This window comes from Adiantum capillus-veneris, chromosome 9 (assembly GCF_014529385.1).
Source record: "Adiantum capillus-veneris isolate H3 chromosome 9, ASM1452938v2, whole genome shotgun sequence".
Lineage (NCBI taxonomy): Eukaryota > Viridiplantae > Streptophyta > Polypodiopsida > Polypodiales > Pteridaceae > Adiantum > Adiantum capillus-veneris.
In genome coordinates this window covers 92,300,104-92,324,752 of record NC_140939.1, presented here as the reverse complement: position 1 = coordinate 92,324,752, position 24,649 = coordinate 92,300,104, and the positions used below count along the sequence as shown (strand labels likewise).

Sequence of the window (24,649 nt, the reverse complement as noted above, 5' to 3'; positions counted from 1 at the left end):
GGAGAAGGCATTCATCGAGGATGAATGCTCCCTTGTGCTGCATGCTCCAGGTAAAGAAAGATCCCCTGGTTGGGATGGATTGACTACTGAGTTCTTCATGGAATTTTGGGAATATCTAAAGTCCCCCATCACGAGAATGGCAAATCAAGCCTTCGGGGATGGGGTCATGGACTTAAGCATTAAAAGAGGCCTCATTAAGCCTATCCCCAAACAAGTCTGCTGCTCCCAACTTAAGCATTGGCGCCCCATAACGATGATGTCAATTGCCTACAAAATTATTGCCAAAACTGTAGCCCTCAAGCTATCCCCCCTCCTCGACAAAGTTCTCACTCCCCACCAACATGAATTCATCAAGGGAAGGTCAATCTATTACAACATTTTGGTTGCAATGGTCGGCATTGAATATGCCACTTTCTTAAAGAAAGAGTGTATCTTTTTGCAGATAGATCTGGATAAAGCCTATGAAAGAATAACATGGTCATTCATTGAAGATGTCATGAAGTCATTAGACTTTGTACCACGGATTTGTCGCCTAGTCAGCACCCTGGGTGCTGAAAGCCAATCGGAGCTCTTGTTCAATGAGAGGATTGTGGGATCTTTTGAGGTTAGAAGGTCCATAAAACAAGGATGCCCACTTGCCCCTCTTATGTTCGCCATTGGTTCCCACCCTCTGGTTACATTACTGGAGTATAGTGCTGCTAAAGGAGAGATTCAAGGATTGGCACTTCCGAATAACGACTAGCTGCTACGGGCAAAGCTTTTTGCGGATGATTCCCTGCTCTTTCTTAAAGCTTTCCCTCAGGTTCTTAGAAAATCTTTGGAAATTGTGCAAACGTTTGCCTTAGCCTCAGGATCAAAGTGTAGTGTGGAAAAATCAAGATTGATCTCTCTCTCCGAGAATGACTCGTTTGATCCATCTATGTGGACCGGGAATATAGTGTCAAAAGGGAAGATTTTTTGTCACCTAGGAGCCCCGCTAGGGGTGGGAGTAACTCACAAGCAAATATTCTTATGGGTTTTGGAGAAGGTAAAGTTTAAGATGCGCAGGTGGGGGTTCGTGCTTCTCCCCTTCCCGAGCAGAATAAAGGTTATCAACTCTTTCATGTTACCCTATATAGCCTTCAATGATCCACTGCTTAAGCTGGCTAAATGAAACTGGAAAGAGTTCTTTAAATCGGTAAAGAGATTTCTTTGGAAGAAAAGCACTAAAAGCACAGTACCCTGGCAATGGGAAAAGTGGGAGACGGTTGTGAGACATGTGGAGCAAGGTGGCCTTGGGATTATTAACCCCATCAACCACGCGGAGGCTCAATGTGCCAAGTTTGTAGTAGCCCTTGCTAAGGAACACCAGACTTGGGCTATTATGGCTAAAGATATGATGGACAACTCCAAAAATTTCTCGCAAGGCAGTCAGTGGAAATGGTCGATGTGCACAACAAGTTGTTGGCTCCGCAATGGGTCTTCCTAAAACTCGGGGGAATGACAGGTGAGCTTACCCGCAAATGCAACAGAGTAACAGGGTCTTTGGAATGGGGAGAGTTATTAAGGTACTTCCACAACTCTATATCTCATCGGTCCCCTTGGCTCTCCAAGGTTGGAGGTTTCCTTTTGACCCCTTTTTAGAGGGAAGTGGCTAGAAAAGTTAATAACAAAGGTATTAGGCGTATAATCCAACTGTGGGACTATAGTTTTTGGAAAGAAGTTGATCAAATGGCTTCTGAGTTTACCGTCAGTGAGCTAGAAAGATTGCTGATCAGCAGAGCCCTCGAACAGCTCACATTGTTGTATTTGCCAGATTGGGAGTCCAAGCTCGAGTGGAAAGCTTGGAAATGGCCGGGGAAAATACATTTCCTGAAACCCCAAACAAAGAATGTATATCTAACTCTAATGAAATCACAGGATTGGTTCTTGCCGCTCAATAAAATGTGGGGAAAGAATTGGCCAGAGTCAAGGTGGGAAACAACAAGAACATTTGGTGCCCTCAATGGCCGGATAAGATGAAGGTTTTTTCATGGAAGGTGCTATGGGAGCCTTACCAACTGGAGGGAAGGTCCTTGCTAGGGGAATTGGTCCATATAGATGCTAGCAATGTAGAACGGCTTCTGAAGATCTTTCCCACCTGTTTAGAGTGTCCGTCAATCTGTGGACTTGCAGGCAAGATTTGCAAATGGATCCAAAAAACCTGGAAAATAGGATTCTTCAAGAACGATATCTTGTTGGGAGGAAAGATGTTCAAGAGTCATACTCTACTCATTGCTACACAAATAGTGAGGTATTGCTACTTTAAATACATTTGGAAGGCAAGGAACAGTCAAATTTTTGAGAACTCTCTAAAGGTAGGTAAGTTTGTGGAGATAGTCCAAGAAAGCAGGGTAACGATCATCGCCATTGGGAAGCAAAAGAACCCAAAAGAGTGGAGTAAGACCCTCAGGGATGTTGAGAATGTGTGAGATCATCCATTGTCAAGGGGTGGCTCCCCCATCAGCCGATGTATCTAGAATCCAGTGAAGTGGTCATGGCTCGTCATGAGCATGACAAGAATCTGTAATTTTTGGATATGGTAATTTAATCCACTCACCATCATGAGTTTTGCAAAAAGAAAAAAAGATTAGATTAGATTAGGTGGGTGGAAAGATTATACTAAGAAAAAAAAAAAAAAAAACATGCTCAACCCGAGCCAAGCCACCCACCTATTGTGGGTTTTGCAAAAAAAAAAAAAGATTAGATTAGATTAGATTTAGATTTAAGATTAAGACAAGATTTAAGGTCAGATTAGATTTACATTTAAGTTAAATTACATTTAGGTTTAGGTTAGATTTAAAATTAGATTAGATTTAGGTTTATGTTGAGTTTAAGATTAGATTAGATCTAGATTTATGTTAGATTAGATTAGATTAGATTTAGGACATGTCAATGAAAGCTTTTCCCAAAGAGCAAACACTAGATACACAACACTATGTATATTCAATTAAGTTAGATTTAACTCACCCACTAACCATGTTCAATTAGCTTAGAATCACCATATGTTCAATTAAGTTAGATTTAAGATTAGAATTTGAATTTATATAGTTTTTATATTAAAGTCTACCTTCATGATTACGGAAATGAATTAGAGTTAGATGAACGGTGAAGTTAGCCTTGCGTTCTTACACGACCGGCTGAAGTTGCCACCTTCCCAACTCTCTACAGATAGGCGAATGGTGATACCTCTCTTCCTCTCTATGAATACGACCTTAAGTTGGAAAGCTTTCAATGGTATGATACTCAGATTGGAGGCCAACATGTAATGTGCTAAGTAATCCCTTGAACACGGATCTGTTGTGAAGAGATGTTAAGATGCTATGAATTGCTACAGCTAGAGAAGAGGCAAAGGGGTTTTGTCCACTACATGCACTATCATGTAGACGTGGGTGTGTAGATTTCTTGTACCCACAAATATAGGCATTGACCAATAAAGACGAGATTATAACCCGATGGTTCTGATCTCCATGAACCTCTAGATTGAGGTGTGTGGGGATCGGACATGACTAGAGAATGTGAGGTAGTTTACAGTGTGAACAAAGAGAGAGGGAGGGAGAGAGAGAGAGAGAGGGAGAGAGAGAGAAGACGGAGGATGCCAATAGAAGATTAAATTTATGTCCAGGTTATAAGGTTTTTACATTTATTATGAGTAGTGAGGAGGATGTGGGGCCGTCCAAGAAACACCTATCTCTCAACAAGGATTTTATGTCCTTGTAATCAATGCAAGGATGCTGTGTGACGGGCAAGACGCGTTCTTTGCAGCATGTTCGTGAATTTAGCGAGTTTGATCCATCTATTATAGATCAAGTTGTTGCCAATTATAACTCGTCGAACTCTGACACTGGCCAAAAGGTAGCAATCTTGCAACCCAATAGATGTGTTCGCAGGCGCTTTAGTCAAGTAGCATACATGAGGCCACAAGATGTAGCCTCTGACAGCTCGGAGGATGACCATGCAGACCACAATCCCAATGAGTCAATGTTTGAGCCCGAGATCGATGAAATGATCCACACGATCATGGATTCAGAAAGGCTTATCTATGATGATATGAAAAGTGAAGCCGATAGGCCATTGTATGATGGAGCACGTGTGCGTAGATTGAAGGCGCTCTTGGTTCTTCTCAACATGCAAGCAAAATTTGGATGGAGTGACACTAGTATCACTGTGCTTTTCAAGTGATGTATTACAATGTGTTTACTTCAATAAAAAAATCTAGATGTATAATGATTTGATAGATTACCTACACAAGTGTACCACATTTTGTTGGCTGTGTAGATTGCTCAAAGAGCAGATACTGCGAGCTGATAATGTAATGCCAGATTCCAGAGAGGAAGATAGAAAGATCTTGAAAAACTTAGGGATGGATTACAATTTGATTCACGCTTGTCCTAACAACTGCATTTTTTTTCAGATGGGAATACATAGACATGGAGAAGTGTCCAAAATGTGAGTCCGAGAGATATCGAGTAGATCTCCACGGGACAAAAATTCCACAAAAGGTTTTGCAACATTTTCCTCTGCTTCCTCGCATCAAGCCTTTTCTTCAAATGTAAGTCCATGGCTTCCCTAGCATCATGTCACGAGGAGAATAAATCTTCGGATGGTGTGCTACGGATTCCTGCAGATTGTGCAGCCTGGAAACATATAGACGATACATGGCCGGATTTTGCCATGGAAGCTCAAAATTTACGTATAGTCCTAGCTATGGATGGCGTAAATCCATTTGGTCAGAGATCAACATGTTATAGTGTATGGCTCATTGTCATCGTCAACTACAACATTCCCCCGTGGTTGACTACCAAGAAGGGGTACCTGTGGCTAAGCTTGATTGTGCAGGGGCAGTATAAAGTGAAGAATATGGATGTGTATCTTCATCCACTATTGGAAGGGCTACAACAATTGTGGACTAGCTTAGAAGTGGTGGATATGAGCCGACACATAGGTCGATGGAATGCTTTGATCGAGAGGCATTCTAATGTGGACCATGCATGACTATCCCGGACTAACAGAATGCTCAGGTGATTTACACTCAAACTCAAACATTGTAAATCTTGGTTTTTCTTAAGCGTATCTATTGTCATGTGTCACATGTGGACCTAGACTTAATGCACGATGGGCGCCCTCATTGAAGAAGCAAATCTACGAAGGTCATCAAGCGTATCTTCTAGAGAATCATGTGTTACGTGACGGCTTTTTGGGAAGAGAGCCACCGAGGATGTCTGCACAAGCATGGTTAGAGCAGAAGGAGATGTGTGATGACGGTTTGTCCCGAGGGATGAAAAGACTCTCTCTATGGTACGAGTTACCATATTGGCCCAGACTCATGATCAATCACTTGCTCGATCCAATGCACATATTCAAGAATGTGGGTAATCTACTGTGGGACCATCTGATCGGCAAGAAAGATACTTTCGGATCCATGGTTGACCTTAGAAATGTGGGCAGCATCCGATGGATCGATAAAACTCTTTAAAGCGCCATGGATTTTGACAGGAGCCCAAGAACGCAAAGTAAAAGAGACCATTCGATCTGTGTGGACCCCCACTGGTGTAATGCACTCGCTCCGAGCGTGTTTCACTAAAAAAGGAAAGCTTACCGGTTTGAAGTCACACGACTGGCATAAAATGTGTCAGGTATGTTTGAAGTGGAATATACCATAGTGGAAATTGTGTAACAAATTTGTGTGTGGACTTTAATATCATTGCTAGACATGTTTTACAGTTCATTTTACCGGTGGCCATTGAGGGATGTTTGTCTCCTGACGTACGTAACACAATCTACAAACTTGCGAAGTTGGTGCGATGAATCTCACAAAAGGAGATCAATGTAGACTCCATACCATTCGCCAAACGAAACGCTGTGGAGGTTGTGTGTTTGAGAAATGCTTTCCTACTACCATGCTAACCATTCAAGTACATCTTCTTGTTCACATAATTGATGAGGTGGAAATAGCTAGCACAGTGCCTTCCAAATGGATGTTCTTTTTAGAACGTTTCATGAGTATGCTCAAGGGATATGTGCATCAGAAGGCATGTCCGAAAGGTAGCATGGTAGAAGGTTGGCTGGTATTAGAGTCCCTAGTTTACATTAGAGAGTGGCTAGACGGATATGATAAAGCCCGGGACACGCTATGGCGAGCCATAGATTATGAGCACATATATAGGATTTTCATGTGCAATCTCGGTGTTGAGAAGAAGATGACAGAAGATCTAGAGGCTAAAATCAACTGATTTTGCATGCTTCACAATCCAGTGATGCAAAAGTGGATTTCACAATACGTCTCCCAAACACCAAGTAGAATTTGTCACTCTACTTTGGAAGTATGATATGGACTAAAGAGAATATATGCTTGTGGCAGTTGAGTCTCTCAAACACCAAATGGACTAGTCATCCATTATGGAATGATGCCATAGTGTAGAAAGGAATCCTTTACCCGCCGCTACGAAACCATGGACTAATGACTAGGCTTTACCTTCTCTACCTCATAGTCGAGGACGAGTATGATTTCAAGAGAGAGGTAATGTCATAAAATATAACATCTACCTATCTCAAATGATTTTCTTGTATTGAATTGGTCATTTAATATGGGAAGATAAATGGGAACAAGAGTTAGGATATGAATATGTGTTGCTAAACTTATTCTCAATAAGGGACCAAGAAGAGAGATGAGCTTATCTCAATAAGGGTCCAAATGGAGAGAGCTCTACAAAGAGAAATGTACACTTAATGAGACTGTAAAAGACCTAAGATTAAGCTTCATTAGAGCCTCCAAAGGTTAATGTTAGAGGTCATTAAGCCTAGAACCTTTAGGTAAGATTTTGGCTTGCTTGAGGTGCTTGAGCCCCAAAGTCAATACAAGTCCTACAAAGGAGGGGGCGAGCCCTACGTCTAGGAGCATGAGAAAGAACACACACACGCCCCAAGAGTCACCCCTCCACATGAGGCATAAAGGACACATGTCAGGCCCCTAGCCAAGTTACCCCCAATTAAGCTTGAATGCCTATGGAAAGGACCAATGAGAATTAAGCTTAAACTTTATGGAAAATCCCATAAAAAGGAACAATAAGATTACCACTCCCTTTAATTCCTATTGGGCAGTCAACCAAGAGGTCCAATGAGAACTGAGAAAACCATGTGTATATTTAATAGATCAAGCTTTCTCTCAAAGGGGGAAATAAGGACACTTGTCTAATGCTACACCCCTTGCTTGATATGACCAAGGCCTTTCATTGGCTAACCCTAAGCTTGGACCAATGAGCTTGTAGCTAGTGTATTCTAGCTAGGTCAATTCATCTCTCTCTCTCTCTCTCTCTCTCTCTCTCTCTCTCTCTCTCTCTCTCTCATTCTTGTAGCCCACGAGCCCACACACACACACACACTCTCATTGTGTGTTAAGCAAGAATTCATCTCCTTCTCTAAGCCTGAGAAATGGAGAGCCTAAACCACCATGTCTTGGCTATGGAATGCAAATCCAAGCAAGAGTCAAGATTCAAAGCATGTTCATCATCTTCTCAAATCTCCATTATTATGCTAAGCTATGCTTTAGGAGTCTCGGGGAGTTCACTATGTGTAAAACTATCATATCACGTGCGTTCAAAACATGTTTGTAAAACCCCTTATCTGTGAATTTTTTTAGGAATATAATTTACCCTTTTCTTTTAAAATCTGTAAGTTTTTTTCAAATTTGAAAAACTAATGCCCTTCTGTATATATATTTCTGTAAGTTTCAAGAACTTTAAATACCCTTAATGGTCAAGTCGTGTGCATCATTAACTAGAGCACTTGAGTCTGGCGGGGTTCATAAACATGATATCCATAATTGAATGCTTTGAAGATACGGCAGATACAGTTCATATATTTTTGATGGACAGCTACCTAATGATTAAGCTAAAACATTGATGATAGGGTATAAGCCTTATTTCATTTTTCATATGTTTAACAGTTAAGTGAGTCTGATGATGGTAAGGAGCTTAAGGTACCTATAGCAGATTCAGATTGAAGTGTTGTTGGCACAGACCGGAGGCTGTGCACGTTCAGAGGGGGTGGATGTCGTGCAGCTCCGCTTCCATGATAAGAAAAAGAGCAGAGAAATGCAAGCTAAGCTTCTTTGAAGCCTACTTGATTAATGGTCAGTGATGAGGGCTTGTTAACAGGCCAAGTTTAATTATTAATGTATGCCAGATGTAGCTTAAAAGGGCCAACAGATGCCTTAATGATGCCAAAAATGATTATGCTTGATGTGAGAACATATGGAAGATTATGATCTAAAACTGCAGTGCTTGAAGTGCTCTACCGGTCTGTCTTTACGGCTCGTCGATTGGAGCTACGGTGAAGAAGTTATGGCAATTTGAAGTTTGAGTTAATGCAGCTCCGTACCGGATTGGGCAACTACAGCTGAGCTGATAGAATTGAAATGAATGAGCAGGCCTGAAGAGCTCACTTTGTGGGGCGCGTCGGTCTTTTCAGATTAGCAACAATCGAAGTTACAGTTGCCAAGATATGGGCAGTTAAAGATTCACCGGGTGCCGGTTCCGTGCCAGTCCGGTCCACTCGATCGGAGTGCCATCTGAGAATTTTGGCTACCTCAGTAGGGTTCGTATGCGTTCTATGCAGTTTGAGAAGTCTAAAGGAATTAACGGCTCACCAAACCGAGTCCGGGTTCATGAGATAATATGGATTGAGGCCGGTGTCAGCTGCCGGCACTGTGTTGAGCTGGATAATTTTGGCATTATCTGAGAAGCTAATACAAGTAATAAACAACCGAGTGCAAAGGAAATGTCTTTCACCAAATGCAATCACTTATATTTCCATCTTGGGGGAATGTGGCACTATTCTTAGGCCCTTGTTACGAGTAAGTAAATTCATGATTATATTGTTAGCTGAGAGCTCCTGAGAGAAAACGTTGTGCTTAGCAGCACTGAGTTGGCCGAAATGTATACAAGATGTTGAGCTTGGCAGTGCTTTGGCCGGCATGTATGCAATGTGGTGCCCACTAGGGCCGCCCGCCCAATATATTCAATGGCCGCCCACTAAGCCCACTTGGAAAATAAAAGGGCTTTGGTGTGTAAACAAAAGAAAAATATGAAGTCAATGGCGGGGAGAGCAGTGCAGGCAGCGAGTGGGAGCAAAGGAAGCTCGCGCCCGCCAGCAGAAAGCTCAGACGAGCACGCCCGTGAAGCAAAAACTATCTCGCAGCCCATGGCGAACAATTTCGGTGCCAGTCCCACCGATTTTCATGCTACCCACAATCTGACCTGTCATGTCATAGGCTCGACTCCCGGGCCACGTCAGTGACGCCCGGCGCCACTGCTTAAGAGAGGGTATACGCTAATATTAGGGACACTTTTTGAATGCGGGGTTAGCAAGAAAACGAGGAGAAGAGGAGGCATAACGAGGGGGTTAGAAGCTCGAAGGCGAGGAGAGTTGGGAAGGAGACAAGAGCTCGGAGATTGGAAGGAAAGCTTGGAAAAGGATCTCTCTTAAGCTCTCTCTCTCTCTCTCTCTCTCTCTCTCTCTCTCTCTCTCTCTCTCTCTCTCTCTCTCTCTCTCTCTCTCTCTCTCTCTCTCTCTCTCGGCTTCCACAAGGAGCCTACCTCTCTCCATGCATGAGAAGGACAAGCAAGGCGGGAAGGAGCTTGAAGTTAGGTCGAAGCAAGCAAGAAAGGAAACGAAGCAAGAGAGGGGAAGGCTCTCGACCTCAAGGGGGGGCTTTCCATCCCTCTCGTTCTCTCTCTCGTATTGAAGGGCGAAGAAAAGCTTGGCGAGGACCAAAGCAAGCCTCAAAGAAAGACTCGAAGGAAGGCTCTCGAAGTAGAGCTCTGATGACCGAGCAAGGCTATCTCTCTCTCTCTCTCTCTCTCTCTCTCTCTCTCTCTCTCTCTCTCTCTCTCTCTCTCTCTCTCTCTCTCTCTCTCTCTCTATGTCGACCTTAAGGAGGTTAATTGAAAGCACTCGAAGGGTTTACGGGACGAGAAAGAAAGCAACAAGGGTATCAAGCATGGGATTTTGCCGGATACTTACGTACTAATCAGCTTATAAAGACTCTAATGGCGAGCATAAGTGAAAATTTTACAGTCTTGATCTAATTTGAGAGCATTAAACTCTCCTAACTCCATTAGTGCCATTAACGGCAACCATTTGTAATCGAAATCCACTTCGGCTAATCATTAGCAGTTTAAATCATTTCGGTTGTGAAGTTTAAGTATTAAAGTGTTGACAGAATCTTTTGCCTTGTGTCCTGCGTCTTGTCTCTCTTTCACACCTCCCACAGCCAGAGGCCCGGTGCCTGCCTGACTCACGTAGCGAACACATATCCCCCGACATCTTTGGTGAACCCGACGCGAAACGAGCCGGGGTGGGAGGTAAAGATGGAGATGCCAGAACAGTTAAAGCACTTTATTGAATATTTCAATGCCAAGGATTTGATAAGAATCTACCAGTTGTTTGCAGATCTGCCAAAAATGATGGAATTAGTTCAGGGATGTCTGCAGGAAGCAAAAGCCATGCAGGTAAAAAAGCAGATTGATGATGTTGTAGAGCTAGCACTTGATGTTGTTCGGGAGCAGTATTATAATTTTCAGGGATATGATCCAGAAGGTTTTATTGCATGTTACGAAGCTAAGATGAAGAGCCGAAATGTTCCAGAAGATCGGATGATTGCAGCCTTTGAGGAGGTTGTAAACTTGGATTTTAAAAAGCAGGTTCAAGAACTGGCAGAAGAATATCCCACACGGTGGGAGTATTTTGCAGAGGAATTTATTTACGAGAGCTCAAAGATTCTAGATCGGGACATAAAGGAGATTACAGAACAAAATAAGGTTGTCTTCAGTAAAGGTGAAGGAGATCAGATGCAGATCCTCAACTATGATGAATTCTGGGAGCATATTTCTACAAGAAGTAAATCCAAAGAAAATGTTGAGTTGGAAGTAGCAGATTCAGTTCGAGAGGAGATTATTTTGACCAACGAAGAAAAGGTAAACGATGAATTTGATGCTGAAACAGGCTTATATGAATTTTTTTCAAAGATTGCTCGCATGGACGCTACCTCTAATAATGGTTCCAGTGAAGACATAGACAGTGTAGCAAGCGGCTCGCAAGTTGTTGATCTTGACATGGGTTATTCTGAAGGAGTTCATCAAACAGATGAGCCTCTACAGGATATTTCAAAAACTATCAGCACTATAAGCAAGCAGGACAACATGTTTGCTACAGATGATTGCATAAACAAAGCTATTATATACACAGTAGTAGTTGATGAAGTGACCAAGATTGTGGACCCAGCACAGGATGAGCTTAAGGATGTCAATGAACCTATGATTGCTACTAATGATATGCTTGCAGATGATGCTATCACAGAAGAGGATGCTATAATCGGTGAATTTTTGTCTAGATCTGAAGGAGATGTTTATGGCAGTATGGAAGAGCTTTCTGATGCGTATACCTCTTCAGAGGGGGTGCCAGATGAGCCTTTACAGTGCTATGATTTATTGCTAAGTAACATGGATGCAGATGAGGAAGCAGAGGATGATATGGATGAGTATGAAGATTGCTTGGATCATATTGATTGTGAACAGGTTATCAACAGGGATTTTACATATACACTTGTACATGGACTGCATGAGGAGATAACTCCTGCAGTTTTGATTAATGTTGAGACTTCCAAGGGTGATTTTCTCAAGGATATTATGGATGAATATCTACAGGATAAAGCTGTTTTTCATGATCAAGCTGAAATCCCAATAGGTAAAAATTCCTCTGATGATACAGGTCAAGAGACTCCCAAGGTGTTTCGTGATGACTATGAAGCTAGAGGGGGTGATGATGCTAAATCATCCTTGATACTGCAAAATGTGCACAAGGTTTTTCATTTCCTTGGGCATTGTGCCAAACGTGGTTGGATTTGGATGCTATTCCTATTGATGCTTATGTAAGTGATGTCTTGGATGCCAGTAAAAGGGAGCCAGATTTCTTTAATGCTTTCTGGTAACGAGCTTAAGTTGCCAACAATTTACGGGATGTGGGTGTTGCACTATGCTTCAGGTGAAGCTCTAGTATATTGCGGAGCCCATCAATGCTATGTGATCTCGATGGTGTTTGATCCAAGAGATTCTAAGGATATTCATAAGAAGATTCAATATGGATGGATACTGTTAAGTATGCATAGCAATTGCGTACTATTTGAACAAGGGGTAGCATATTTGCACCAAAAATTCTTGATGTTTATTGATACAAGAAATGTATACTCATGTGGATGTTATGAAGCCCCAATGTGTGGACAATTTCTTATTATCCCATTTAATCCTGGGGGTTACTAAAGTGCAAGTTGCAGATGCAGAGGATACCAGATGCCTGATGTAGCAGGCTGCATGATTTAAGATTTTGTTTTCTAGGTTATGTTAAGTCAGAAGAGTGTTTGGTTATGCATTTAATAAGATAACATGGATGGCTTCCAGCTAACTTCTATGTATAATTGATGAAGTATCTTCACATATTTTGAGTTGGTTCTGCTAACATAACTTGAGGTAAAGGACTTGACGGCCATTCCGTGTGCAGAAAAAATAAGGCATACTTGAGCTTGACAGGGTTCCTTAAAGAGAGCTTAATGGTCAAGTCGTGTGCATCATTAACTGGAGCACTTGAGTCTGGCGGGGTTCATAAACATGATATCCATAATTGAATGCTTTGAAGATACGACAGATACAGCTCAAAGATTTTTGATGGACAACTACCTAATGATTAAGCTAAAACATTGATGATAGGGTATAAGCCTTATTTCATTTTTCATATGTTTAACAGTTAAGTGAGTCTGATGATGGTAAGGAGCTTAAGGTACCTATAGCAGATTCAGATTGAAGTGTTGTTGGCACAGACCGGAGGCTGTGCAGGTTCAGAGGGGGTGGATGTCGGGCAGCTCCGCTTCCATGATAAGAAAAAGAGGAGAGAAATGCAAGCTAAGCTTCTTTGAAGCCTACTTGATTAATGGTCAGTGATGAGGGCTTGTTAACAGGCCAAGATTAATTATTAATGTATGCAAGATGTAGCTTAAAAGGGACAGCAGATGCCTTAATGATGCCAAAAATGATTATGCTTGATGTGAGAACAGATGGAAGATTATGATCTAAAACTGCAGTGCTTGAAGTGCTCTACCGGCATGTCTTTACGGCTCGTCGATTGGAGCTACGATGAAGAAGTTATGGCAGTTTGAAGTTTGAGTTAATGCAGATCTGTACCGGATTGGGCAACTACAACTGAGCTGATAGAATTGAAATGAATGAGCAGGCTTGAAGACCTCACTTTGTGGAGCGCATCGGTCTTTTCAGATTAGCAAATCGGAGTTACGGTTGCCAAGATATGGGCAGTTAAAGATTCACCGGGGGCCGATTCCGTGCCAGTCCAGTCCGCTCAGTCGGAGTGCCATCTGAGAATTTTGGCTACCTCAGTAGGGTTCGTATGCGTTCTATGCAGTTTGAGAAGTCTAAAGGAATTAACGGCTCGCCAAACCGAGTCCGGGTTCATGAGATAATATGGATTGAGGCCGGTGTCAGCTGCGGGCACTGTGTTGAGCTGGATAATTTTGGCATTATCTGAGAAGCTAATACAAGTAATAAACAACCGAGTGCAAAGGAAATGTCTTTCACCAAATGCAATCACTTATATTTCCATCTTGGGGGAATGTGGAACTATTCTCAGAACCTTGTTACGGGTAAGTAAATTCACGATGATATTGTTAGCTAAGAGCTGCTGAGAGAAAACGTTGTGCTTAGCAGCACTGAGTTGGCCAGAATGTATACAAGATGTTGAGCTTGGCAGTGCTTTGGCCGGCATGTATGCAATGTGGTGCCCACTAGGGCCGCCCGTCCAATATATTCAATGGCCGCCTGCCCAATATATTCAATGGCCGCCCAATAAGCCCACTTGGAAAATAAAAGGGCTTTGGTGTGTAAACAAAAGAAAAAAATGAAGTCAATGGTGGGGAGAGCAGCGCAGGCAGTGAGTAGGGGCAAAGGAAGCTCGCGCCCGCCAGTAGAAAGCTCAGACGAGCACGCCCGTGAAGCAAAAACTATCCCGCAGCCCATGGCGAACAATTTCGGTGCCAGTCCCGTCGATTTTCATGCTGCCCACAATCCGACCTGCCACGTCATAGGATCGACTCCCGGGCCACGTCAGTGACTCCCGGCGCCACTGCTTAAGAGAGGGTATACGCTAATATTAGGGACACTTTTTGCATGCGGGGTTAGCAAGAAAACGAGGAGAAGAGGAGGCATAACGAGGGGGTTAGAAGCTCGAAGGCGAGGAGAGCTGGGAAGGAGACAAGAGCTCAGAGATTGGAAGGAAAGCTCGAAAAAGGATCTCGCTTAATCTCTCTCTCTCTCTCTCTCTCTCTCTCTCTCTCTCTCTCTCTCTCTCTCTCTCTCTCTCTCTCTCTCTCTCTCTCTCTCTCTCTCTCTCTCTCGGCTTCCACAAGGAGCCTACCTCTCTCCGTGCATGAGAAGGACAAGCAAGGCGGGAAGGAGCTTGAAGTTAGGTCAAAGCAAGCAAGAAAGGAAACGAAGCAAGAGAGGGGAAGGTTCTCGACCTCAAGGGGGGGCTTGCCATCCCTCTCGTTCTCTCTCTCTCGTATTGAAGGGCAAAGAAAATCTTGGCGAGGACCAAGGCAAGGCTCAAAGAAAGACTCGAAGGAAGGCTCTCGAAGTAGAGCTCTGATGACCGAGCAAGGCTATCTCTCTCTCTCTCTCTCTCTCTCTCTCTCTCTCTCTCTCTCTCTCTCTCTCTCTCTCTCTCTCTCTCTCTCTCTCTCTCCATGTCGACCTCAAGGAGGTTAATTGAAAGCACTCGAAGGGTTTAAGGGATGAGCAAGAAAGCAACAAGGGTATCAAGCAGGGGATTTTGTCGGATAGTTACGTACTAATCAGCTTATAAAGACTCTAATGGCGAGCATAAGTGGAAATTTTACAGTCTTGATCTAATTTGAGAGCATTAAACTCTCCTAACTCCATCAGTGCCGTTAACGACAACCATTTGTAATCGAAATCCACTTCGGCTAATCATTAGCAGTTTAAACCATTTCGGTTGTGAAGTTTAAGTATTAAAGTGTTGACAGAATCTTTTGCCTTGTGTCGTGCGTCTTGTCTCTCTTCACACCTCCCACAGCCAGAGGCCCGGCGCCTGCCCGGCTCACGTAGCGAACACATATCGCCCGACAACGTGATAGGTTACATTTTTATTAGGTGACCTCCCCGGGCTAGGAGTGATGATATGTGAGGAGAATACTTCTTTCTTGTATGCTACATATTCTTCCTCTTCACTTTCCTCACTCCCTGCCAGAGCTCTTCACTTTTCACAATGCACGAATTGAGTGGAGACGAGGAAGACGACAGCCGATGTATTATCCGGCACGTCTAGAGAGCTTACCAACATTCATGAGCTTGAGATGGTTGCACAACCAATTTAAAAGTGCACAACAGTGTGGTGAAGAAGTGACTGAGGAGGAGTGGGAGTACTCTCGGGGTTGCATGACCAAGGTAAGTTTGCAATGTACGACTAGCAACTTTATAGATGTTTGAAGCGCCACTCATAATCTTTGTTGGTTGTAGTATAAGTCATACACATCAGCATGGTGTAAAGCTCCACATTTTAGGATCGACAAAAAGCATTTTACTCAACATTGTGGAATCATGGAAAATTTTGAACAATCTAGTAGACGATGGTCCTTTGATGCCGATCCAGTGGTGGCAGAACTCACTTACTTCGGCATGCTACAAGAGATTTTGAGGATTGACTATAGAGGATTTTTTGTCGACTTGTTCGACGTGCAATGGCTCAAGATAAACATGAGGGTTGCAACGCTACTGTGTGCAGAGGAGAGTCTGGATTCCTTGAGGTGGATTCAACTAAAAAATGGACCGACCTAAGAGACATTTTCGTACTACCCGAGCATTGTGAACAAGTAAGTATGTAAATATTTAACATCCAATTTTAGATGTTATGTACTTGGAAGCACTCATGTACGTTATGTGCCTCTGGCAGGTGATATTTTATCCTACAAAGTCTGCATCAAACTGGTGGTACATCATAGAGGTAGCTCCTCATAGTGCACGGACGTATGAGGGCTACCATGTGTCAATCACAGCGTTATCAATGGAGGAGATCAAAGAAGATGCTCAGTCAATGGAAGAGATCGGAGAAGATGCTGAGGTGGTGCCAAACGAGCATCAAGTCGCTACTCTCTATGGGGTTCATGCAGAGGATCTACAAAATGAAATGGAGGATATCTGCCTAAACGGAGAGCTCTATATAGATATAGGGAGTTATGTTGAGCTATGCGAGGATGAGAGAGAGACCTCTTAAAGCCATAAACATTGTATTTGAACAATTTTGCTCCGTTTTATAATATATATTGTATTCACGTGGCTTTTTGTCCATTAGTGTCTATATGCTATACTTTAGAAATTTAAATTGTGTTTAACCGTCATTGCTTCCACTCCAGGTATGCTCCAGGTATGTTCTCAGAAGCAGGGACACTCCTCGGTGTATCGTGAAAGTCTGATATAACGAGGCACACCCCGAGTGCGATGGAGACTAAGGCTGCAATCGTGAAAGAGGTGATCTGTCTCTGCTCATAGTCGCTGCTCGTTCCTCCACTAGATCTAGTTGATCAGGTGAAAGAGACTCTACGAGTAGTGCTTATTAGTGTCTCTTTCACCCGATCAACTAGATCTAGTGAAGGGACGAGCAACATTTATGAGCAGAGAAGGATCACCTCCTTCACGATTGCAGCCTCTGTTTCCATCGCACTCGGAGCGCAATGCTTGTACAAGATACGTAGAATGCACACGGGAGAAAATTTCACAAGAACTTCACAAGAATCTCCTACACAAGAATCCCTCCCCCTCTCTCTCTCTCTCTCTCTCTCTCTCTCTCTACACAGGAATCCCTCTCCCTATTATCTATAGTATAGATTATAATTTGTCTATGTTTTCTTCTCCATTCAATATTAAGATTAAATGTTTGTGTGTTTAATGCAGGTTTTGATAATGATGAGTTTCTTTCTTCTTTTTCACCCCAGCAAAGGAGGTGGTACGAGGAGCGTCGTTGCTCTAGAGCACCATCACGCCGTTCCACTCCTTCAGCGTCTCCCTTTGTTTTGGAGCATTCAACACACTCCAAAGCTTCTGTGTCGAGACAAGACAATCTTCACACTCATCTAGGCACTGACGCTCTAGTGGTGGCGATGGCGGTTGCTGTGGGGATGCCACCGCTAATGCCTCAACACCGCCTCGTGTTCGACGGGGCTCCTTATCTTCCCCTTTTTTGCCCGCCTCCACACCAGCCACAGCATCGCCATCTAAGCCAAGTTTTGCGCGGCTATTGGCCATTCCTGGCTACACACCACTAGCTACTCCTCCGGGAGTCACCCCAGTTTTGCGACACTCCTCGCTTCGGGGCTCAGACTCTAGTGGAGACACCTGATGTCCGTACCTCCATCAAGACGCCACTAGAGACCCCTATCAAGACACCCAGGTTCACGCGTCACAGGCAAGAGGGCTTGCCGTACTCCGTCGACTTTAGCGGCGGCATCATCTTGGATGACAAAGTCAAGAAGTTGATCTCACTGCGCATGCGCAGTCTTTGCTCTCAACTGTTTAGACATTACATACTAAACACCTGGATTGAAGTGCCAAGTGAATTAAAAGACAGAATCATCAACATGCTACATGACGAGTTTCCCATGTCAAGTCGGGATGAGCGCTTCAATGAAGACCTGATGAAGGTTCGAATGTGCGAATACTGCAAGCACAAGCGTTTTGACGTACAAAAAGCAATAAAGCATGAGTGGAACATACCAGATTGGCTGACCAAAGAAGATTGGAAGAATGAAAAGCGAGCAACGCGCAAAAATCCTGACAAGTGGAAGCAACAAAAGGAGGCAACCAAAGCGCAAGTAGAGGCACGGTGCTCGCACCACTTGGGGAGCGGCAGGTGGGCATCATTTGAGGCCAATTTTGTAAGTGTTTTTGCATTTCTTTTTAGGTTTGGTAGTTTCATCTATTTGTACTTTTAAATTCTAACATAATGGATTCTTTGTATGTTTTGAACAGTGGTCGAGAACAGGACATGACCCCACACCGTACGAGCGCGAGTACGCAGGCAGAAAGGGCTTAAACGCTCTGATGGACATTCTGAGTTCTCGCGGCAGCATGGTTAGTATTTCACTTCACTCTTTTACATTTGTTGTATTTTAATGATAAGCTAAGAAAATAGATTGTTTTGTAAGTATATGTTTATACTTACAGAAAGTCTTATTGTTTTTTCTGCAGAATCCGACAGATACGTCGCTTGGACGTGATGAGACATCTGATTAGACGACATAGTCTAGCTGTAGCATTAGTTTCCTTTTGTAGCCATATAGCATTAGTTTCCTTTTGTCATAGCATGTATAATGAGATGATGTGTATACGTCTTTTTGTAACTATTGAAAAACCATGTATTTTGTCAATAATGACAATGGTGTTGTGACTATTACATTTGCAAAGCTTAACAATCAAGTGATTTTGCCTATGATGTGTACAATTGTCATTGATTTACTTTCATCAATTTACTTTTGTCAGTTTTGTATCTTTATTTTGCAAACAATACTATGCATGATGGAGTTAATGGTTATATTGTCTTGTGGGTGACTACGTACTTTGGGTCTATACCTTGCACTTTCTTTCAAAGGTGAATCTGGGCTTATCTTGGATTCATTTAGGTTTACTCTATTATTGAAACATTCAATATGGTTGATGGATGCCCTGCCACCCAATTTTTTTTTCTCTCGGGCGTCGCTATAAGCCTAGCTATATAAGGATCTATAACGTCACTATAAGCGTCGCTATAATAAGCTTACAACCGTCGCTATCTGCCGAGCTATTTGCGTCGCTATATGTGTCACTATATAGCGACGCAAATAGTGATGCAGATAGAGATGTTCCTGTATCGAAGTTGTTTTAGCGACACCGGGGAGTATAAAAACCCAATGTATTTCCGTCGCTAAAAACGTCACAAGTGCACACAACATCTTGTAGTGAATGGTCCTTCCTTTCTCTTGGTCGGGGATGGTGATCAAGATCATACCCCAATCCTGCTTAGCAACAAGGGTTATAATCCTGGACTCCCTAAAATGATCGGATAATCATTCTCACTTGCTTGCATCATGTATAAATCAACCAAGCACTCAATCCCCAAGACCTTTATCTTAACATCTTTAGCTATCTTAAGACACCTTGCCTTTTTGTGGGTGACCATCTTCATACGGATCGAAGCATTCACTAACATCTTGACACATGCTTCCTTCATGATAGCCTTGATCATGACACACATGGGCACCACCATCCACATGTGCTTGCACTTTTGTCTTCTTTCCCAACATATCTTCAACTATTGGCACCATATCCACCGGGTGACCAACCCTCAAGGATGACACCATGCTTTGATACTTTTCCTTTTTGGAAGGAAGCCGCGTACTCATGCATATGGTCCATTGCCTCCTCAATTTAGCGTTTAAAGCCACCAACTGACCAAAAGATATATTGGCCTTTTGATTTCTTATGTCATCAGCAATATCATAGTCTTTGACACCTTGGCCAAGAAAGCAATCCTTGGACCTATTTTTCTTTGCCGCCGCCTCTTGCTACCCTTTGGTTGGTCTTCTACTTTGGCTTTCCCCTTCCTTGCTCTTGTTTCCCTCTCTTCTTCTATCTCTTTCTCCCTATCATGCTGGTTGTGGTTGTTGTTGCGGAGGTGGGGCTTCCAGTGCCCACTCTTGATGATTTTCTTCTATTCTCCCTCGACCATGCCCATATAAGGGGTACATCCCTCCTCTCTCTCTTGGTGGTTCAAGACAATCAGGGGTGTAGTGACCCTCTTCACCACAATTGTAGCATCTACCTTGTAGCCTTTGTCCCCTGCCTCTCCCAGTTGGCCGCTCTTCTCTTTGGTCTCTATCCATCATGTTAATCCTTAATTCTTGCAACTAACTAGCAAGATCATGCAAAGCCTTGGCTGTAACAAGACCAAGACCTTGAACTTGAACCATTCAATCCACTCTATCACCCATTGCCATAGGAACCATTGGTTGCACCACTACTGCCTCATGTGTCACACCTTTCTCCCACCTTCGCTTAATATTTTTACTTTTGACCTCGGCAATTTTCACAAATCTTTCAAAATGTAGCAGGCTCCTCTTGATTGACTTTCTTTCTTACACTTGGATGGAGACAATCCATAAATTGGTTCACTTTGAAGAAATCCCCTGGAGGTACTTGCGATGCTGCCTCTAATTGCACCCAAAGTCCTTTTAAGTGTTGCAAAAAATCTTTAAAGTTAGCATGGACATCTTGCTGCAAACCTCTCAATTTTGTCGTTGCTTCTGTTGCGCTTAGTCTCTTTCCAAACCTGTCCAAAATTGCCTGCTTCTCTTGCTCCCATGTTTGCTTTCTGTCTTCCTCCTTTGAGTGTAAGATAAAATACATGAAGCTTTGCTTCATCATTCACAATGTGCATAACAAGAGTATGCCACTAAAAGTCAGTAATCCAATCTTTCACATCCTCCTTCCCTATAAACACTAGTCGACTATATGCCATCCCTTTAAAGTTTCTTCTCCCTTGCATGAGTAACTCCACAAATTTTTAAGTCTTCCACCTCAACAAAACCACCACTTTAATTCAAGGATGCTCAAACTTCACAGCAAAACTACTTCACTTGGGTACACAACCGGAAAATTTTCGCTTCCCAGCGGGATCGTAAAGGATGATGGATCAAAAGACATCGTGCGCACACTCACACACCCAGACAACTCAACACAACACAATTAATTTACTTAAATTCCATCCACAACACCACTCAAGATATCAAAGTAAATTATCCCCACAATCCCTATTCAAAATCCCAACACCTCGACCTACAAGCCCTTGCCTACCTGCAAATACTACTAGGTGAGTCAGGTTGATCAACACTTAAAATCACACTTGATGGTGACCAAGATGTACAAGAAAAACCATCAAAAACTCAAAAAACTCCAGCCACAGAAGGCCTCTCTCAAACCATTGCAAAACCTTCACCAAACTCCACTCTGTTGGACTCTTCGAGTAGCCCCAAACCTAATGGCACCAATATAGGGTCACTTAGTCTTGCAAAAAGACGCACCTTCTTCCCTCAATTCCTTGCATACATACATCCATTGAAACCTTAGGAATTCCATAGACTCTCCCAAATGAAAAATTGAAGAGAAAAAACTCTCCTTCACTCCTCCACACACTCGAAAACAGGATGCGAACACGACGAGACTGCATTGGACCACCTACAGGAACCCTGCTTCCTTCCACATACAGAGAGGTGAAAGTTCCAAGAATCAACTTCAAAAATTCCTCCTTCAGACTGGAAGCTAACGGTACCGTGAGTGATGTGGAAAATTAAAGCCTTTTCACACCATTTTTGGACATTTTTTGACCTTTTTAGCCCTAGTTTTGGCCAATTTTAACCCAAGACGAGTATTTTTCACGGGAAAAATACCAAACGGACTCTAGTATTTGTCCTTGATACCCAAACATCATTTTCACATGCTCACATACCATTTGACCACTGCTAGGGTGGTGCACGCACCACCGCAGATCTGGCACCGCAAATAGAGAGTTAATACGTGTGCCAAATTTTTCGGGAGGGATGAGGGTGTCCACACCTAGCAGTTGCATTATTTAAATTCTAAAAATCTTAAACACATTCTCTAGAAAAAAAAGAAGCTACCTAAAACCATATCGAAGGCGCCGACCACATATCCAGGCACGTATGTGTGCTCGGTTGTTGCTGGCACGCGAACCTCACTATTCACAATGTGTACATATATCATCATTTTTAAAACTTGAAACCACTTTCAAATCTCCCAAATGCATGTATTTACATATTTGTGTACATATGCCTATGCATATACATGCTACTTTGTACATGCCAAAAGCGGTCTATCAACGGTTCCACTACCACGGAGTCTAGTGTCTTGGAACTCATTATGCTCTTGCACCCCTGACATGCTCTTTTTCTCTTGTAATGAAGCCAAAATCAATATTTTGGCTCATACTATGTTCCATTCCAATCGTATTGATTTGAATATAATCCAGTTCTAGTCTATGTGTCATTTTTATTTCAGTTACTTTTTCCATTTTCATTTCACTAGTGGTGTCTCTGTTGTCTAAAGCCTACCTGCCTGAACTGATTTAGATAACTCTACTAACCTAATTTGAAATAGTTGTCTGAAGAGACCAGCTCATTCCATTTTGGAAATCACGGTGGCTTGAGCTAAATTTCTATTGCCAATGAATCACTCTCCTAGTTGGTTTTCAAGTAGTTATTTTCAATCATGCCACTTAGAAGAGTTGCCCCTGTCAGAAGGCCATCAACCAGATTCTTGGTCTTCTAAACCAGATTCACGAAGAATCCAAAACGTGTCAGTCCAATATTGGAGGAGATAGAGCCATACTTTGACACTGACATGGAGGCTGGTAATGAAATCGATATGCTCTTGGATTAGCAAGAGTCTGATAAGTAAGAGGAATCCCAACATTCTACAGGTTTTGGGCATCGACGATCAAAGAGAATAGAGAGAAGCTCTTGATCTACTCAATCTCAAAAGAAGACAAAGGGAAAAACCAAAAAGCACACCGATGAGAGTGAAGGTAGCAAGAGGAGTCACAAGTCAAGGCACAGGAAGACTGACTAGAGACCATACCTAAACAAAGTAACTTAAATGGATAAACATCGACAAGTGGGAAGAAGACTTTGATTACTATAGCTGTAAGAAGAAGTCCAAAGAGTGCAAGTCAATTTTGAAAGACAATACTAGGCACCATGAACATCCACTGATTTGAAAATCACCTTTCGAGTGTTCAAAGGGGGGAATAAAGACAAGCCAAATGTCCACATTCAAGCCTTTGTGCAGTATGCTAAGCTCAAAAACATTGATAAAGACAAATGGGGAGACTATTCTCCTCAAAAATTGAAGGACATAGCTCAAAAATGGTATTACCATTATACAACATGCCATCTCAAAATATACGATAAGTTGATCAAAGCATTCAGCCTTGAATATTCAAATTATAGAGAAGATGAAGATATTTTATGTGAACTGGACAAAATAAAACAAGGTAAATTGACAGTTTGGAGGTACGTAGAACGTGTTCAGTAGTAAAAAGCTAAGGAAATAGTAGGTTCCAACCTTGACAATAAGTTCAATGATTTGGTACAGCGAGCTCCAAAACTAAAATAGCAAGCAAAAAAGGAGAAAGGACAAAAAAGTAGAAGGAAATTGACTGATATTGAGATGACCACTAAAGAATTTGAGTCTACCTCCAATTCTAGTTCACCTAATAGGGACTCGGATGATAAAGCTAAGAGTAAAAAGAAGGGGTCCTAGACAAAGAAGATCGAGGAGATGTCCAAGAAAATTGTTGAAATGGCAAAGACTAGACCTCCCGTGAGCAAACTAAAAACCTAGTGTTCACATTATAGATCAAGAGATCGCATATTAGATGAATGCAACTAATGTACATATTGCAAAGCCTACGGCCATGTCTGGAATAACTACAGAATACCACTTCAAGAAGGGGAAGGACTTGTCTATGATTGCTTTCATTAATCCAAAAGTGGTGAAAGTAGAAGGAGAATCTGGTTCCACTAGGGCCGGTAGAGGTAGGTACCTAGGGAAAATGGTCCGGTAGGGGGAGAGATGACTCTAGGAAGAAAAACTCTGGCTGCTACATCTATGGAAAATATGGTCATTTTGACGCTTAGTGTCCAAACAATGCAAAACCATAAGGAACTGAATAGAAGCCACCTGAGCCAGTGCTAGTAAGAGTGGTCATCAAAATTCGAGGGGTGGTGATCGAAGAGATGTCAGATGAGCTTGAAAAATATGTCAAGCAAGATATTGAAACAAAGATATGGGATTAATAGAAAGATAGTTGAAGAGTGACAATAGCAGCAAGATCTAGCAGCAAGATCTAGCAGCTAAGATTACTGAGAACTTGGCAAAGAAGATACTAGAGCCTATAGAGTGCTCTAAGGCCACGTCTATCCATAAGGTTCCACTCCAATCTTTGGGTCCTCCAAAAAATTAGTGTAAGGAATCTATTGAAGAGACACCATCAAATGGATTGGAAGAGTCTATGATAGCTGCAGTTCAGGAGCCTGGATGAGAAAATGCAACAAGTCAAATTAGGGTTGACTGCAATTGAAACTACTGATTTGGTGATGGTAAAGACTGTAGAGCCAGTAGAAGATCATCAGAAAGAAGAGAAAGATAGAGGTTGAGGCTAGAGTAGTAGATTTGGCACATTCAGGGAAGAGAAGGTTTTAATTATTCAAGTAGACTTTAAACTCAGAAAGCAATGGAAACCATTGTCAAGAGTTATACTGGACAGTGGAGCTGGATAGCATCGAAAAAGGAGAAAAAACACTAAGCAATTGAAAAGGAGCTGGTCCAAACTGGTTACTTCTAGATGATCATTAGGAGGTTGAAGAATGCAATCCCAACAGAGATGAGAAACCTAGAATGGTAAAGTCTATTAAAAATATAAAACCAGATATTAAAGAGAAGGCAAA

At 42.4% G+C, this 24,649-nt stretch overlaps 1 protein-coding gene across 1 annotated transcript; it reads left to right on the top strand.

Annotated features, from left to right (window-relative positions):
* The first annotated feature begins 253 nt into the window (after positions 1-253).
* Positions 254-742, top strand: LOC147450807 (secreted RxLR effector protein 78-like). Its single transcript, XM_086520531.1, has one exon. The coding sequence runs from the start codon at positions 254-256 to the stop codon at positions 740-742; it is 489 nt and encodes a 162-aa protein (XP_086376657.1).
* Positions 743-24,649: the final 23,907 nt, after the last annotated feature.

Bases quoted from the DNA above. Each gene is read 5' to 3' on its own strand.
- LOC147450807 (XM_086520531.1), top strand. From the start codon at position 254: ATGATGTCAATTGCCTACAAAATTATTGCCAAAACTGTAGCCCTCAAG.